The sequence below is a fragment of the Danio aesculapii genome, chromosome 1, assembly GCF_903798145.1.
Source record: "Danio aesculapii chromosome 1, fDanAes4.1, whole genome shotgun sequence".
Classification (NCBI taxonomy): domain Eukaryota; kingdom Metazoa; phylum Chordata; class Actinopteri; order Cypriniformes; family Danionidae; genus Danio; species Danio aesculapii.
The window spans coordinates 46,923,618-46,939,490 of NC_079435.1; the positions used below are offsets into that span (position 1 = coordinate 46,923,618).

A 15,873-nucleotide genomic window follows, 5' to 3' on the forward strand; every position below is an offset into this window, starting at 1 on the left:
ATTCATCTGACAAGCAGATTTAACTGAGAATTCAGGTGAGCTTTTTCAGAGCTGCTTTTCAAGACCGAATGTTCACTACCTCTGAATCTCCTTGACCTGCGTTGAGTCATTCACTCATGGTGAGAGAGAGAGAGAAAGAGAGAGAGAGACTACAATCACATGAGAGGCTGTGGTGCTGCAAAGCTAAAAATAAACTCACTGGTTTCTCAGACTGCACCTCCTCATACGCGCCTATACAGTACACACACACATAGAAGTATACAATTGGCCTTCATAGTCAAGAAGCAAGTAATTGAATCAAATGCAGAATCTACTATATAATATACAAATTCTGATGCAGTAAAGTATTTTAAGAAAGTGGAACGCCACACTTGTGCCCTAGTTTAACCCTTGCACACGCAAATACAATTATGGAACCTACTTATTACATACAATTTCAGTATGTTTATGCTATATTGTGCTGTTGTTTTGCAGCATCTGAAAAATTGTTATGCCTGCAAAAACAGCGTTTTTTATTTTAAATAAGAGATCGCGAATTATGTAGCCACAAGTACGGAGGGCTGCCTTTTGTCTTTAAAATGAATGGTACAGGGCGGTATGAGGCCGTTCCTTTTTGCGTTTACGAGCTGTTCGCTTCTGTATGGACGGCTTTCCCGCTGTTACAAGTTTATCCAGTTAGCTCGCCATGTACGTCGGCGGACTTGAGACGCAAAGAGGAGTTGACCACGATGACAGGGTTTGAGTTCCAGAAAGCAGGTAAAACAAAAACAAGCCAAAATATTAAATTAACAAGTAAATAACAGTGTGAAAATGTGGTAAAATCAAAAAAAAAATGTGGTAAAAATTAGGCAGGGGCTTTACTTTTTCTGGGTTGCTTTTTAAAATTGTCGGTTGGGTTTAGGGAAGGGGTGGGCGCTGGTCAATCGGTGGCTTTGAAAACACTATTGGTTGGGTTTAGGGAAGGGGGTGGGCGCTGGTCAATCGGTGGCTTTGAAAACACTATTGGTTTGGTTTAGGGAAGGGGGTGGGCGCTGGTCAATCGATGGCTTTGAAAACACTATTGGTTGGGTTTAGGGAAGGAGCAGGGTGGGTCAGTCGATCAGTCAGTCAGTTCTACAGTGGCCCCTGGTGGATTTATGTGAGAACAGCAGGTGCAAATGGCACTCGCGAGAGAAATTTGAGATCAAAAAGCATACACAGCAGCCTCTGGTGGATACGCGAAAACAAAAACTGCAAAGAAAAAAAAACATAGCTCCTGGGACGTATTTGCCGCTCTCCAGAAATGTATATAGAGGTACGTTTTCAGAATGAGCCTGGGTTGAATATAGCACGGATACACTTTCTCTAGTCATTTATTTAGTGGTTTATTATGAATCGATTGAGTAATAATAACATGGTTGACCTAAAAAAAAAGAACAAAGGGATGATTAATAAATGCTGTCCCAAGTCGACAAAGACCCAAAGTATGGATTTAAGGGTTAAACTCCCTATGAAATCAAAATGGATTTTTCTTTTTGATGTTGGTGTATTTACTATAAATGATTCATCCACTTATAGTACTATTTCCTTCTCCTTCCCTTGACATCACTTCTCTGATGATGTGTTCACTGGGGATTCAACGATCCAATCAGTTCACAATGAACAAAATCAAGTCCTGTCCTACATTTATTTTAGTCAAGAAGCAGCTTCTCTCAGATATACAGTACATCACAATGGGAAAGAAAGGATGGTTGCAAGGGTTTATTTCATGCCAACCTATATAGTAGTCAAGAAGTAAGTAGCCTTTGCTCTTTGTTCAAACTACTCGTTTAAAATGACCTATGAAAACACAATTCTTGAGGGTTTTTTTTGGGACAAATGAATTGTTTTATGTTTGTAAATGCTAATACGTTAACTTAATTCCTTCATGTGGTCTCAGCACAAATTGATTGTGTGAAACCCAGATTTTTTTTACAGTGAAAGCAGTTTTCAGATGCAGGTGAAAATCTTCTGCTTGCATAAACCACTGGTGCTTGTGAGATATCATGCTCTCATTCAGCATCCAAACTCTGAAGCAGCTGCATTGTTGCCCATATCACACCTGCAAAGACAGCATTTTTCAGTTTTTGAATACACCCCGTTTCTCTGTTCGGGCTATGTGCAAAACTAGTAGGTCAGTGCTCAGACTGTGTGGTGTAGCACACAGAGAACTCAATGCCCACTTTAATAAACTAGGCCATGGAATTCTGAGGAGAGATAGCTAGGGCACTTTTAATTAGAGACACATTCTCTCAGTTCCCCGTCTCCCTTTTTTGCTCTTTGACCAGTAGTTCAGATTTTCTCATGTCTGAGGGCACTCTCTGGAGTCTGTGGTCTCATTGGAGCCAATGGGTCACTTGCCTGAGAGACACGGAGGTCTCTTGTTGTCCGCTGTCCCTGAGAGCCAGAGGAGCAAAACCTCTTCGCTGTTTGCAGAATAGTCTGCGTAACGTTTCATGCCGTGCCATGTTTCTATCTATCGAGAACTGAATGTTCTTTTCTAAGCTCTCCTCTGAGTGGTTGAAGTTGATCACTGTGTGTCCTCAATTGTGATTATGCGATATTCTGACAGGCCAAACAGTTTGCATTGAAGGCTTCTCTTAGCAGGAGTGAAGGACTTATAAATCAGCCGTGTCAATAAATCAGCCATTTTGAGTTTATTGGCCCCGCTTGGCCAATTAACAGAAGTAATAGCTCTCCCTGATGTCCGCTTAATGCCTCTTCTAGTGTTGGTTTCAGAATCGACCAACATAGTCAATGAATAATGGATGACTTCTGTTTATATTTTAGCATATATTGGAGCCACTCACAGTGCTAGTTTACAATAAAATAAACTATATATACGCTGTAAAAGGGGCGTCAGAGTGGCACAGTGGGTAGCACGATCGCCTCACAGCAAGAAGGTTGCTGGTTTGAGCCTCGGCTGGGTCAGTTGGCATTTCTATGTGGAGTTTGCAAGTTCTTCTTGTGTTCGCGTGGGTTTCCTCAGGGTGCTCCAGTTTCCCTCACAGTCCATAGACATGCGCTATAGGTGAATTGAGTAAGCTAAATTGGTCGTGTATGTGTGTGAAAGAGTGTATATGGGGGTTTCCCAGTAATGGGTTGCAGCTGGAAGGGCATCCGCTGCGTTTAAAAACATATGCTGGATAAGTTGGCGGTTCATTCCACAGTGGCGACCCCAGATTAATAAAGGGACGAAAAGAAAATGACTGAAAGACTGACTGTATGATCTCATTCAATCATTTTCTTTTCGGCTTTGTCCCTTTATTAATCTGGGGTCACCACAGTGGAATGAACTGCCAACTTATCCAGCATATTTTACGCAGCGGATGCCCTTCCAGCTGCAACCCATCACTGGGAAACATTCATACACACTCATTCACACCTGTATGATCTCATTCGTACATTTTAGTAGGATTTGCTTATCGCCCAATGAGGGGTCGGGTTAGGGGTGGGGTTTGTGAAATGTTTCTAAAATGAGCATCTGTGTTTACAACAAGACTTTTTTAAACATGTGAATCTGCCAGAAAATATCATGATCATTTAAATAAGAAAATAAACTAGACACCCCGTCCTCTGACAGTAATGTAGTCAGTGGCCAACACTCCATTTAATTACATCATTTGCAATGCAGCTGAAGGCATCATAAAAGACAGACTTTGCTAAATCTTGTACTTTCCTTAAGCATGCATAACTAGACCTTCAAACTGATGACAGAAGGTCTGAATTCATCACAGTTTTTATTGGCCAAAGACCACCCTAGAGACCATCTGACCCACATGTAAAGCTACCAATCACAGTGTGTTTTGGTCAGTATTATGTTTAGGGGAGTGAAAGCTTTAAGCAGATCTAGCTGAAATAAAATTAAGTGTACAAAATACACTAAACGCCTGAAGAAAAATAATCTGGGGTGAACAGTGCCGGCCCGTATGGTTGAGGGGCCCTAGGTGAGAAAAATAAAATTGGGCCCACTGGTGTAAAAACAGTGAGAAGAAAGCACAAAAAAATACAATTTTAATATTTAAGTGTATAATAATATAATATAATATTTTATTTTAACTGTAACATATTTAACCTATAATACATATGTAAAAATATTTACTCCGATTTAAACAAATAAGTTTGCAAGCAAGACAGCACTCATTTAAAAAAATAAAGTATGACATATACAAATAAAACTTGAATCAAATGCATTTTTTGTAAATGAATAACAAAAATATATGCATAAATAACTAGAAATGCAGGAGACATTTTAGCATTTTTTACACAGAGATTTACACAAACAAAACTTTAGATGTTGTAAATTTCAATTTTGACCAAATAAGGGAGAAACCTGTGTTTCTTCAGCAGGGTGAAATAGTAGGATAGATAATTAATTGAATATTTAATGAAACATGCTGAATGTGGCCTCTTTTTTCTCACATATCACTCAAGTATTTCTGCAATTATGAGCATCGTTGTGTTTATTAAAACAAGTCCTCATACTGCACTACTAAATAATGTAATTGCACAGCAGAACATACCTTTACTTTGAGCTTGCCTTTCTTCCTCTGCTTTTCTTTTCTTCCTTTTTCAGCTCCGGAAAGATGCCGTTTGGTTTGGACGCCATTTCATTTCAAAATAAAAATTCTATTAAGATCGATTAAAAATAGCAACAACACTTGTGACGTTATATTACTTAAGACTTTAAGACATTGTTCGGCTTTATATCCAACGTAAGCAAATTGGAGTGATATATGGGATCTGTGTAGGAATACGTTACGTCATTCTAGTTCACTCAATAGCGGGCAGTGTTATGCGAATAGAGTGTGGTGCTGCTGGGTATGTTTCTAATATTCTCTCTATTTATTCATACTGTTGTTGTGTATTTATTAACGTTTTCAGCTATTTGTCATATATAAATTATATAGATCTATTCTTTTAATGAAATGTGGAGGTTATTTTTTCTCACTGTCGTTGTGAATTGTATCTCATTTAATGGGCATTGCGCATTGTTAATGATTTAAATGTACACTCTCGTCCTCGCGCTTACATTTACAGTGAGTATTCAAGAGCAGTGCTCATGGGGCCCTCCTAGAGATGCGGGGCCCTAGGCAAACGCCTATATTGCCTATTGAATGGGCCGGCACTGGGGGTGACATATTGTATGTTTGAGAAATCCAGTGTTTAGTTGATCCTGAAAAGTACTCATTGTAATGGTTGTTTAGACAGGCTCGTAGGCAGCCTATTGAAAGGGCTGGCTCTTTATTCTCAAAAAGTGGACATTTTTGCAGTTATTCTCCTAAATGTCTATTAAATTATGAGGTTCAAGTACTGCATTTTAGTGACATTTCATGCACTAATCTTTGCTGCATTAGCTTGTTATAACAAAAATATTTCCTACAATTTTGTCAAAGTGCTTAGCTTATCATACTCTTTTACCACGAACTGTTTATTTAGAAATGTGCGTTTAAACTGAGTTATTACAGTTTTATAAATACTGTTATGTGATTTTAAACGAAACATTTTATATAAAGAAGTATGAAAAAATTATTATCATACATCATTAAAAAACAATTAGGAATCTCTTAAAACTTATTAAAAACCTGCTAAAACATATTAAAACTGTAGTCTATTTAGTAAATAACAAATAGCCAGCTCATTTCCTCAGTCAAATTCATAAATTTGAATAACTAGAAATTAAATTAGTCCTGAAGCCTTCTTCTCTCTCGTCACTTTCAAAATGGGACAAATGAGCTCATATAGGGGCCAATTTCTGGTCTTTGTCAGTTGAATGGTGGGTTTTTTGAACTACCCGAACCCTCCCCGGCTATATCTGTTAGAGTATCAGGTTTTTCTCTTTCATGAGTGGGTTTGGCAGTTGGCAACATGAAGTTTTTGTTTCTAGGCAGTGTTAAGTGTTAAAAATCACAACAGACATTTCCTGAAAACTCTATAATGTAAAACTCTATAGTGCAACTAATGAGATTTCAACTTCAAAACTATGGAGTGCTTCACATTGTTTTGTAACATATTGGGTCCACAAAATGACAAAGACTTCTTTATAAGAATGTTTGCTGTAGAAATTACATAATAAGAACAAAACGGGTCTCTGTGTGCATCCTGGTTTAGGAAGGTTTTTCTTGACACTTTATTTAATTTTATCTATTTATTTATTTTATTTTATCTATTTTATTTATTTTATTTGATCTTTTTTTATTTTATTTTGTTTAATTTAATTTAATTGTTTATTTTATTTAATTTAGTTTTATTTTATTTTGTTTTAGTTTATCTATTTTATTTTATTTTGTTTTAGTTTATCTATTTTATTTTATTTTATTTTGTTTTATTTTATCTATTTTATTTTATTTGTTTTATTTTATTTTGTTTTAGTTTATTTATTTTATTTATTTTGTTTTATTTTATTTTGTTTTAGTTTATCTATTTTATTTTGTTTTATTTTATTTTGTTTTGTTTTGTTTTAGTTTATCCATTATAGTTTTATTTTATCTTATTTATTTTATTTTAATTTATTTAGCTTTATTTTATCTATTTTATTTTATTTTGTTTTATTTTATCTATTTTATTTTGTTTTATTTTATCTATTTTATTTTGTTTTATTTTATCTATTTTATTTTGTTTTATTTTATCTATTTTATTTTGTTTTATTTTATCTATTTTATTTTGTTTTATTTTATCTATTTTATTTTGTTTTATTTTATCTATTTTATTTTGTTTTATTTTATCTATTTTATTTTGTTTTATTTTATCTATTTTTTAGAATTTTTTAAAAAATTAACTTTTAGTATTTTTAAGTACTTTTTTTTAAATTTACTCTTTTTAAATCTTTTTTATTTAACCCTACTTATTTGTTTAGATTTTCAAAGTAATTTTTAATGATTTCCTAAAATAAATCACAAATTCATTATTTCACCAATTTTGCATTCATAAAAAATAATGGTCATATTTAATATACTTAATTTTGAACATTGTACTATGTGCAGATGTTTTTGTTTTCTAGTTATCAGAATCAGCATTTCGCACTGATAAAATCTGAAAACCCTATCGGAGAGTTTACATGAAATCTTAAGTGTGCAGTGTCCTTTGTGAGACTTGAGAGTGGGAGTTTTAGCTGCAGGGTTAATGATAGAGTAAGTCTGTGAGTAATCAAGTTCAAGTTGACTTCCCAGTTGCTAGGAGCAGTAACTACCATGATTTGCAAATGCGTTTGATTTGTCAGACTACATGTATCGTGTAATACAATTCAATACAGTTTGCAAATGTTTTAGAATTTACATATACAGCTTCGGTTTCCCTTCATTTCAACATGTGCTGCATGTAAATTGAGCTCTATGTGGATGATGAAAAGTTGCTCTTGTCTGCTCTGAATATAAGCAGCTGGTTCCAGATCAGAAGATTGTGACCCTTATTATTTATTTATTTATCACGCATGATTGCTATACTCAAGGCAAAGGGTTTGGTCATTCATTCCAGAGGTTTATTGCTTCCCTCTCTCTCTATCTCTCTCTCTCTCTCTCTCCGATGATCTCAAATCTCTCATTAATCTCCTGGAAAAGCAGCACAAAACATGAAGGAATACTCTTTATCTCTCTCTCACATACACACACTCACACACACACATACTGCTGCAGTGCGGAAGGCTTCAGATAGCAAGTAAAAAAGAGAACAGCAGGAAAAAAAAGTGGGGAGGAGGCGGGACTGTCAAATGTAGGCCTTTCCCTGTGACTGACCAAAGTGCATTTTACACATACTGTAGATATAGTGTACATCACACTGCTTTAATACTCACAAGCCTGATTATAAAACTGTATAGTCCAGCAAATAATACGTCATGGATTGTCTGCTGTAAATATAAATGTCAGGATTCACAATTCTGCTGTCATTTCACAAAATATTCAGCGCATGGTGTTTGGTTTAGATGTATTCATTTTTCTTTCAAATGGATTCTGCAAATGATAGTACTTTATATAGAGAAAAAAACATGGCATGTTAGCAGTGCATGTGAATGTCTGACTCATTTTTGTGGCATTTGATGATTAACAGCACCATAACATGTTTGACATTTAGTGAATATATTAGAGGTGTAACTGTTCATGTATTCGTATTGAAAATGTAGTTTGGGCTAATGGGATTTCATTTAAAACTTTTAGTTTAATAGAGTTTGCTTTTAACCCATTAACTGTCACACCTACTTTTTGAACATGGATTATTTGCACAACTTAAATGGTTGCTATATTCAATGCTTTGGTGCATAGATTTAAGCTTGGTCTCATTTTAAAGAAGACAGTTGAAAAATTTGAAAAAGCTAAGTAAAATAAAAGTTATGTGCATTATGTTATGTTAGGTATTAAAGTTAACGTTATGTGCTTTAAGTTATGTATTAAAAGTTTTAATAAAATTAAAAGCTCAAATTTGACATAATATCTAAGCTAAATATCTGAATAAATAATATTCTAAATTTGAAGTTATACCTCAAAAACAGGCTTTCAGTAAATTTTGTTTGGCTGCAATACTAGACATGACCACCGGTTGACATTCAGGTTCCATTGGTGACCATATGAGAGCGCCACCTATTCTTGTTTATGCTTTTTGAGGAATATGAATCATATTGGCGATGCGGTGGTGCAGTGGGTAGCACATTCGCCTCACAGCAAGAAGGTCGCTGGTTCGAGCCTCGGCTGGGTCAGTTGGCATTTCTGAGTGGAGTTTGCATGTTCTCCCCGTGTTCACATGGGTTTCCTCCGGGTGCTCTGGTTTCCCCCACAAGTCCAAAGACATGTGGTATAGGAGAATTGGGTAAGCTAAATTGGGCGTAGTGTATGTGTGAGAATGAGTGTGTATGTTTCCCAGTGATGGGTTGCAGCTGGTAGGGCATCCGCTGCGTAAAACATATGCTGGATAAGTTGGTGGTTCATTCCGCTGTGGCGACCCCAGATTTATACAGGGACGTAGCTGAAAAGAGAATGAATAAATCATATTTTTTCATACTTTTGAGAATTTTTTCAAAGTAGATATCAAATTCTAAAGTAGTCTGCGCAGTTTGATTTGGAATTTGATTTGAATTTAGCCTCTAAAAACATCCTTGACTTCTCTATGGTGTGACATGAATAATCACTGTATGGACACCACATCATTCTTCCCCTTTGAAACTAGTTGAAAATGAACATCTCACATCCCATCTAATCACTCAATTGGAGACTCAAACCGAGCATCAGAATGGGAAAGAAAGGTGATTTAAGTGACTTTAAACGTGGCATGGTTGTTGGTGCCAGACGGGCTGGTCTGAGTATTTCAGAAACTGCTGCTCTACTTGGATTTTCTCGCACAACCATCTCTAGTGTTTACAGAGAATGGTCAGAAAAAGAGAAAATATCAAGTGAGCGGCAATTCTGTGGGCACAAATGCCTTGTTGATACCAGAGGTCAGAGGAGAATGGCCAGACTGGTTCGAGCTGATAGAAAGGCAAAAGTAACTCAAATAACTGCTCGTTTCAACCGAGTTATGCAGAAAAGCATCTCTGAACACAATACGTTGAACTTTGAGGCAGATTGGCTACAGCAGCAGAAGACCACAACGATGCCACTCCTGTCACCTAAGAACAGGAAACTGAGGCTACAATTTGCACAGGCTCACCAAAATTGGACTATAGAAGATTGGAAAAAACGTTGCCTGGTCTGATGAGTCTCAATTCTGCTGTGACATTCGGATGGTTGGGTCAGAATTTGTCATCAACAACATGAAAGCATGGATTCATCCTGCCTTGTGTCAACGGTTCAGGCTGGTGGTGGTGGTATAATGGTGTGGAGGTATTTCTTTGCCACACTTTAGGCCCATTAGTACCAAATGAGCATTGTGTCAATGTCACAGCCTACCTGAGTATTGTTGCTGACCATGTCCATCCCTTTAGTGTTCCCACAGTGTTCCCATCTTCTGATGGCTACTTCCATCAGGATAACGCGCCATGGCATAAAGCGCAAATCATCTCAGACTGGTTTCTTGAACATGACAATGAGTTCACTGTACTCAAATGGCCTCCACAGTCATCAGATCTCAATCCAATAGAGCACCTTTGGGATGTGGTGGAATGGTAGATTTGCATCATTGGTGTGCAGCCGACAAATCTGCAGCAACTGCATAATGCTATCAAGTCAATATGGACCAAAATCTCTGAGGAATATTTCCAGTACCTTGTTAAATCTATGCCTTGAAGAATTAAGGCAGTTCTTAAGGCAAAAGGGGTCCAACACTGTTCTAGTAAGGTGTACCTAATAAAGTGGCCGTAAACATTTAAGAGTGATCATGCTGTATGAAAAAGATAGGAATATAAATGTATGTGTGTGAATGTGTTTTCATGTCTCTATTTGTTAGATTCAGAACATGAATGCTATCCATAATTCTGGTCTGCCGCATTAATTGTTTCATAGCTGTTGTCCAATAATGCAAGTGTTATTTATGACGGTGGTTGTTCTTGGTGCGCAGCCAGATTAATAGCACTGATGTTGTTCAGTATATGAATAAGCCATCTGCTCTGTTGAAGATCTGAGCTCGTCTTGGGAATGACATACTTATCTGCGCATACTTCTTGTGCTGCAACATTTCGTTCAATATTCGTTTAAACATGTAATGTGAGAAATATGCAACCAGTAATTCATGTCGTCATGCTAAAATGGCACTGTGATTATGTTGACCTGTTTATTGACATGTAGCCGCATTTGTATAAGCTGTTAAAGTTTGGTGTCAAAGTTTTGTGCTGTGATTTGCTGGGGTTCTGTGGGATCCAGAGGGTTCCTGTATTTGCATGCAGTGCTGGTTCCACTGCAGAGAGGAAGAGAGGCCTTTGCTTTCTGATTGGTGGAGGAGTTGCTAGACAACAGATGTCTGGCCGGTTGGTAGGTGGGCTACCTGTGGAGCTGGAGGTGGGGGGAGTTGATTTGTGACAAAGAGAAGAAAGATCCACAGATAAACCTGCTGAAACTGAGAATAAACGACCAAAACTGTGATAAACCGCAATACGCAGATTTGTAAAAGAGGAAAAACAGGAAACTCTGCTATTTTATCCCCCTCGTCTCCTTCAAAACCTAATTTATTCCCTCCATCTGAACGAAAATGTGAGAAGGAACTAAATGTGGCCTAAAGCTGCATGAGCACACATGAGCTATTCATTTATGATCGCAATTCAAATTCAAATGAATCACATTTTCATATGATTCACCCGGCTTCATTTCACTATGAATCAGCTGTGACTATGGAGACATGCAGATTGCATACTTGCAGGCTTTTCATACTATTTTTGCTGGATTTATAATGTGCACAGAGCATGCACGAAATAGCACATCTGCCTAAATGTGCAGTTTGCATCTGTTTTATCCTGTATTTAGACATGTCCTTATACATTCATTCATTTTCTTTTCAGCTTAGTCCCTTTATTAATCAGGGGTTGCCACAGCAGAATGAACCGCCAACTTTTCCAGCATATGTTTTACGCAGCGGATACCCTTCCAGCTGCAACCTATCACTGGGAAACATCCATACACACTCATTCACATACACACACTATGGACAATTTAGCCTACCCAATTCACTTACACCGCATGTTTTTGGACTTGTGGGGGAAACCGGAGCACCCGGAGGAAACCCATGCAAACACGGGGAGAACATGCAAACTCCACACAGAAATGCCAACTTGTACAGCCGAGGTTCGAACCAGCGACTTGCTTGCTGTGAGGCGAATGTGCTACCCACTGTGGCACCATGCAGCCGTCCTTGTTAGTATATTTGTCAAACTTACTGTATTATATGTGTAAGTACAGATTAATGTTAAACCATGTGCTTACTGTAAGGATGAGATTAAGTTAGGTTTAGGGTTAGTTGCATCAAGTATGCATCATTTACTGTTGTAACCATTGTACACACATGCATCGAATAACAGGGACACTTTAACATTAATTATATTATGATATGATTTTCATTCATTTTCCTTCGGCTTAGTCCCTTTATTTATCACAGCGGAATGAACCGCCAACTTATCCAGCATATACCCTTCCAGCTGCAATCCAGTACTGGGAAACACCCATACACTCTCTCATTCACACACATACACTATGGCCAATTTAGTTTATTCAATTCACCTATACTGCATGTCTTTGGGCTGTGGGGGAAACCGGAGCACCCGGAGGAAACCCACACGAGCAAGGGGAGAACTTGCAAACTCCACACAGAAATGCCGACTGACCCAGCCGGGACTCGAACCAGCAACCTTCTTGTGTGAATGAGTGTGTATGGATGTTTTCCAGTGATGTGTTGCAGCTGGAAGGGCATACGTTTTATTATCAGTTATACTTGGCTTTAAGATGTCTTTGTTGGTATAATTATTTACCTAAAAGAGTAGTTCACCCAAAACTAAAAAGAGTTTTTTTTGTTCTGTTGAACACAAAAGAAGATAATTGATGAAAACCTGTGGCCATTCACTTTCATAGTAGGAAAAACAAATACCATAGAAGTCAATGGTTACAGGAGTGCAGCTTTCTTCAAAATATCTTCTTAGGTGTTCATTAAAACAAAACAAATAAGTAATAATAAATATCTTATATGCTTTAATATATATATATATATATATATAAAATAAAACATATATGTTTTAATATAGGCTTTTAATATATGTGATATAAAATTGGCTCTTTTCCTGTATTATATGTTCATATAATATAGGAAAACGGCAAATTTTATATATGTCACATAAATGAAAAACCTATATTAAAACATTTATGTTTATATAGGTTCTTTCCGTGTGGGCTCTCACTTATTTGCCAAAGTTAAATTCCATAACATGCGAATTACATGTGATATCAATTTCAAGTGTTCCCACAGACATACGTTTTTTGTTATTGCATTGATAATAGAAAATATGAGCTAGGCATCATGTATAACAGTTGCCAAAGTGAGATATGAGCTATATAGGAGACCTATCTTGTATTTACATATAGGGCTTATTTGTGGATATAAAGAAGCAAAACAGGAGACCTATATGGCCTGTATATTCACATATATGCAGCTCAATTTTGCCTTTATGATGTGGCGAATATATGCATATATGCATTGTATATATTATCATATATGTACATTCAGTATATACTGCAGATAGGTTTCATATACGCGTATATCCTCATATAGGTTCCTTCCATGTAGGAAGGTTTAAAACCAAGTGAGGTGAGTAAATAGTGAGTACAGTTTCATTTTAGTGTAAACTATTCCTTAAAATATGTTAAGCACTGAGTAATATATACACACACACACACACACACACACACACACACACACACACACACACACACACACACACACACACACACATATATATACACATATATACACACATATATATATAAGCAGTTTGATTTGGCATAGCGTTAATTCTGCATCATTTGCTGTTATTGTTATCGTAAGTACATGTGTAATGAGGGCACTTTAAAAAGCAGTGTAACCAAATGTCTAGACTTACAAACTTTAAGACATTTTACAAAAACATGATTTTAGAAATGCTAATACTTTTTATGAGATATCGTTTCACCAGCACTTGCTGAATTTAACATTCAACATAATGAGGTCACATGACAGCAATTTACACTGTACTTTAAAGCCTTTATCACTGCTTTCTGCACATTTCTTTTACGTTTTTTAAACAGCAGGCAGTATATATCACATACTGTGCCGTAACAAGCATATTTTACATGTTAATTCCTTTTTATATCATCCAAATTTCGTGTGCAATCATGGTGGTTGAGTACATAATTTATTATAAATCTTGAGTTGTGTCACATGATTCTTTGGACAATTGTGTTTTTCTGTTTGCCAGTTAAGTTTAGTATGTTTTTTTTATATCGGATTAGTACAGAAGAGAGAAGAGCGCATGTGGTTATTTATAGTTTCCTGCAGGTCAGGGTGCCATCTGCCCCGCATACACCCTCACAGGCATCAAAACACTGCCCTCTGGTGGAGCTTCAGAGATCTGCAGAGCTCTCGCAGCAACACTAGGCTTGAAAATCTCTGTGTTAGGAACAGAATCAAACCGCAGTCCCATATCATAATATAATCATATCATAATAATGTCATATCATAATCTAAACAATTACATTTTTTTCTGTCTTTCAGATCACCAGAAGCTGGAGAGAGAGGCCAGGATTTGCCGTCTCTTGAAACACCCGAATATTGGTAACAGACTTTTTTTCTAGAGACATTCTACCAGAGATGTATATGACCTAATGCTAACTAAAGACGGAACAAAATTCTCTTTGTAGTTCGACTGCATGACAGCATATCGGAGGAGGGCTTCCATTACCTCGTTTTTGATCTGTAAGTATATATTAGCTTAATCTTCTCTTTTTCTCCACAGGCTTTTTTTCTGTCATTGCTTCCTCAGAGTCTGGGCAGATCGCATTAGACTGCCCCATTTACAAAGTGCTACTGATATTTATGTGATAGCAGGACAGCGCCCAGAGGGCAGCCTTCGGCAAACCGCTGAGCCAATGAGCCCACTTTCAGAATTACTTTTAGAACTGACTTACGGAAGAAAAAGACATTTTTGGCTGTGTTTACGCAGCAGCTGAATACAGTTGTCAATCTGGTTTTTATGAGTGCTGGAAGAGTTAGTTCTACCCAAAATTAAAATGTACTGTCAGTTGACCCACCTAGATTTATTGCAGATTTCTGCAAATCGCCTTGGTTTATTACAAATTAGCACTTTTTTTCGATTTAAATTAAATAATGAGGACTCTCACAGTCTCTATTACAATGCTTTGTTATCACAATTACTAGCTGAAAACCTGTAACCATCAACTTTCAAAAAGCAGATCCTATAGAAGTCAATGGTTACAGGTTTTCAGCATTCTTCAAAATATCTTCTATTGTGTTCAACAGACGAAATTATGTCAAATGGGTTTGAAACAAGTGAAGAGAGAGTAAATTATCAAAGAATTTTCATTTTTGTGTGAACTATCCCTTTAAATTTTTAAAGAAAAGCCTAAATTTAGCCTTATTTTAACCAATTATTCGATGTCTATTCAACACACAAAAATACTTTCTGGGAACTGATGCCATCCACTAACAATGGCATCAGTTCAGTTCTCTCACACACACACACACGATTATGATGTATTTGAGCAATATCACATGAGTAGCAGTGCGATGTGGCTGTATTTCGACACTGGTGGGAGGTGTTGTGTTTGCCTTAGTGTCCCACCAGTGACGATATACAGCCATATCGCACTGCTAATTGTGTGATATTGTGATTATACAACAGTTCGACGGCATAATTGTGTATATAAAAAAGAAAATCAAAAACCTTTTGTATGAGGAACTACTTTCTTCCGCCATTCATTCACATCTGCAGCTGACGTCAGAACAGCAGAAACCATTACTAATCCACAAATGTCACTTTAAAGCTAGTGTTTGAATGATTCTCTAGCATAATGTCTATAATGATGACGAAACAGATGATTTTGCTCATGAAGTGCCATCAGTCTACAGAGATTTCACTGTTGCAATCGGGATTTCACAGTAATTAACCCAAAGCCAAAGCAAAGCAAACACTACCAGATTACTGTGGTATAAATACAGCATACTGTGGTATAAATACAGCACTGCAACATACAAAAGAGAGAGATTGACTTAGAATGTCACTGACCTGTTCTGTAATGATTTGTTCAGCTGTATTGAAACGTAAAGTTACGCTAAGAAATTATGTTTTTATGATGGGTTTATTATGCGGTCTCTGTCGCCATCTTGTGGCGGAATGTCAACCGTCTTGGCTCTGCTCAGTATGACAGGCTGATGACTGCTGACGCGCTGAATCTTCGAAAC

General features: G+C 36.8%; 1 protein-coding gene across 12 annotated transcripts in view; it reads left to right on the plus strand.

Annotated features, from left to right (window-relative positions):
* Positions 1-15,873, plus strand: part of camk2d2 (calcium/calmodulin-dependent protein kinase (CaM kinase) II delta 2) — a 74,935-nt gene that overhangs the window by 18,835 nt on the left and 40,227 nt on the right. For all 12 annotated transcript variants that reach the window (XM_056461380.1, XM_056461388.1, XM_056461353.1 and 9 more), the window contains exons 3-4: positions 14,167-14,226; positions 14,313-14,367. In XM_056461380.1, the coding sequence (XP_056317355.1) occupies positions 14,167-14,226; positions 14,313-14,367 (115 nt within the window). The remainder of the gene's footprint in view (positions 1-14,166; positions 14,227-14,312; positions 14,368-15,873) is intronic.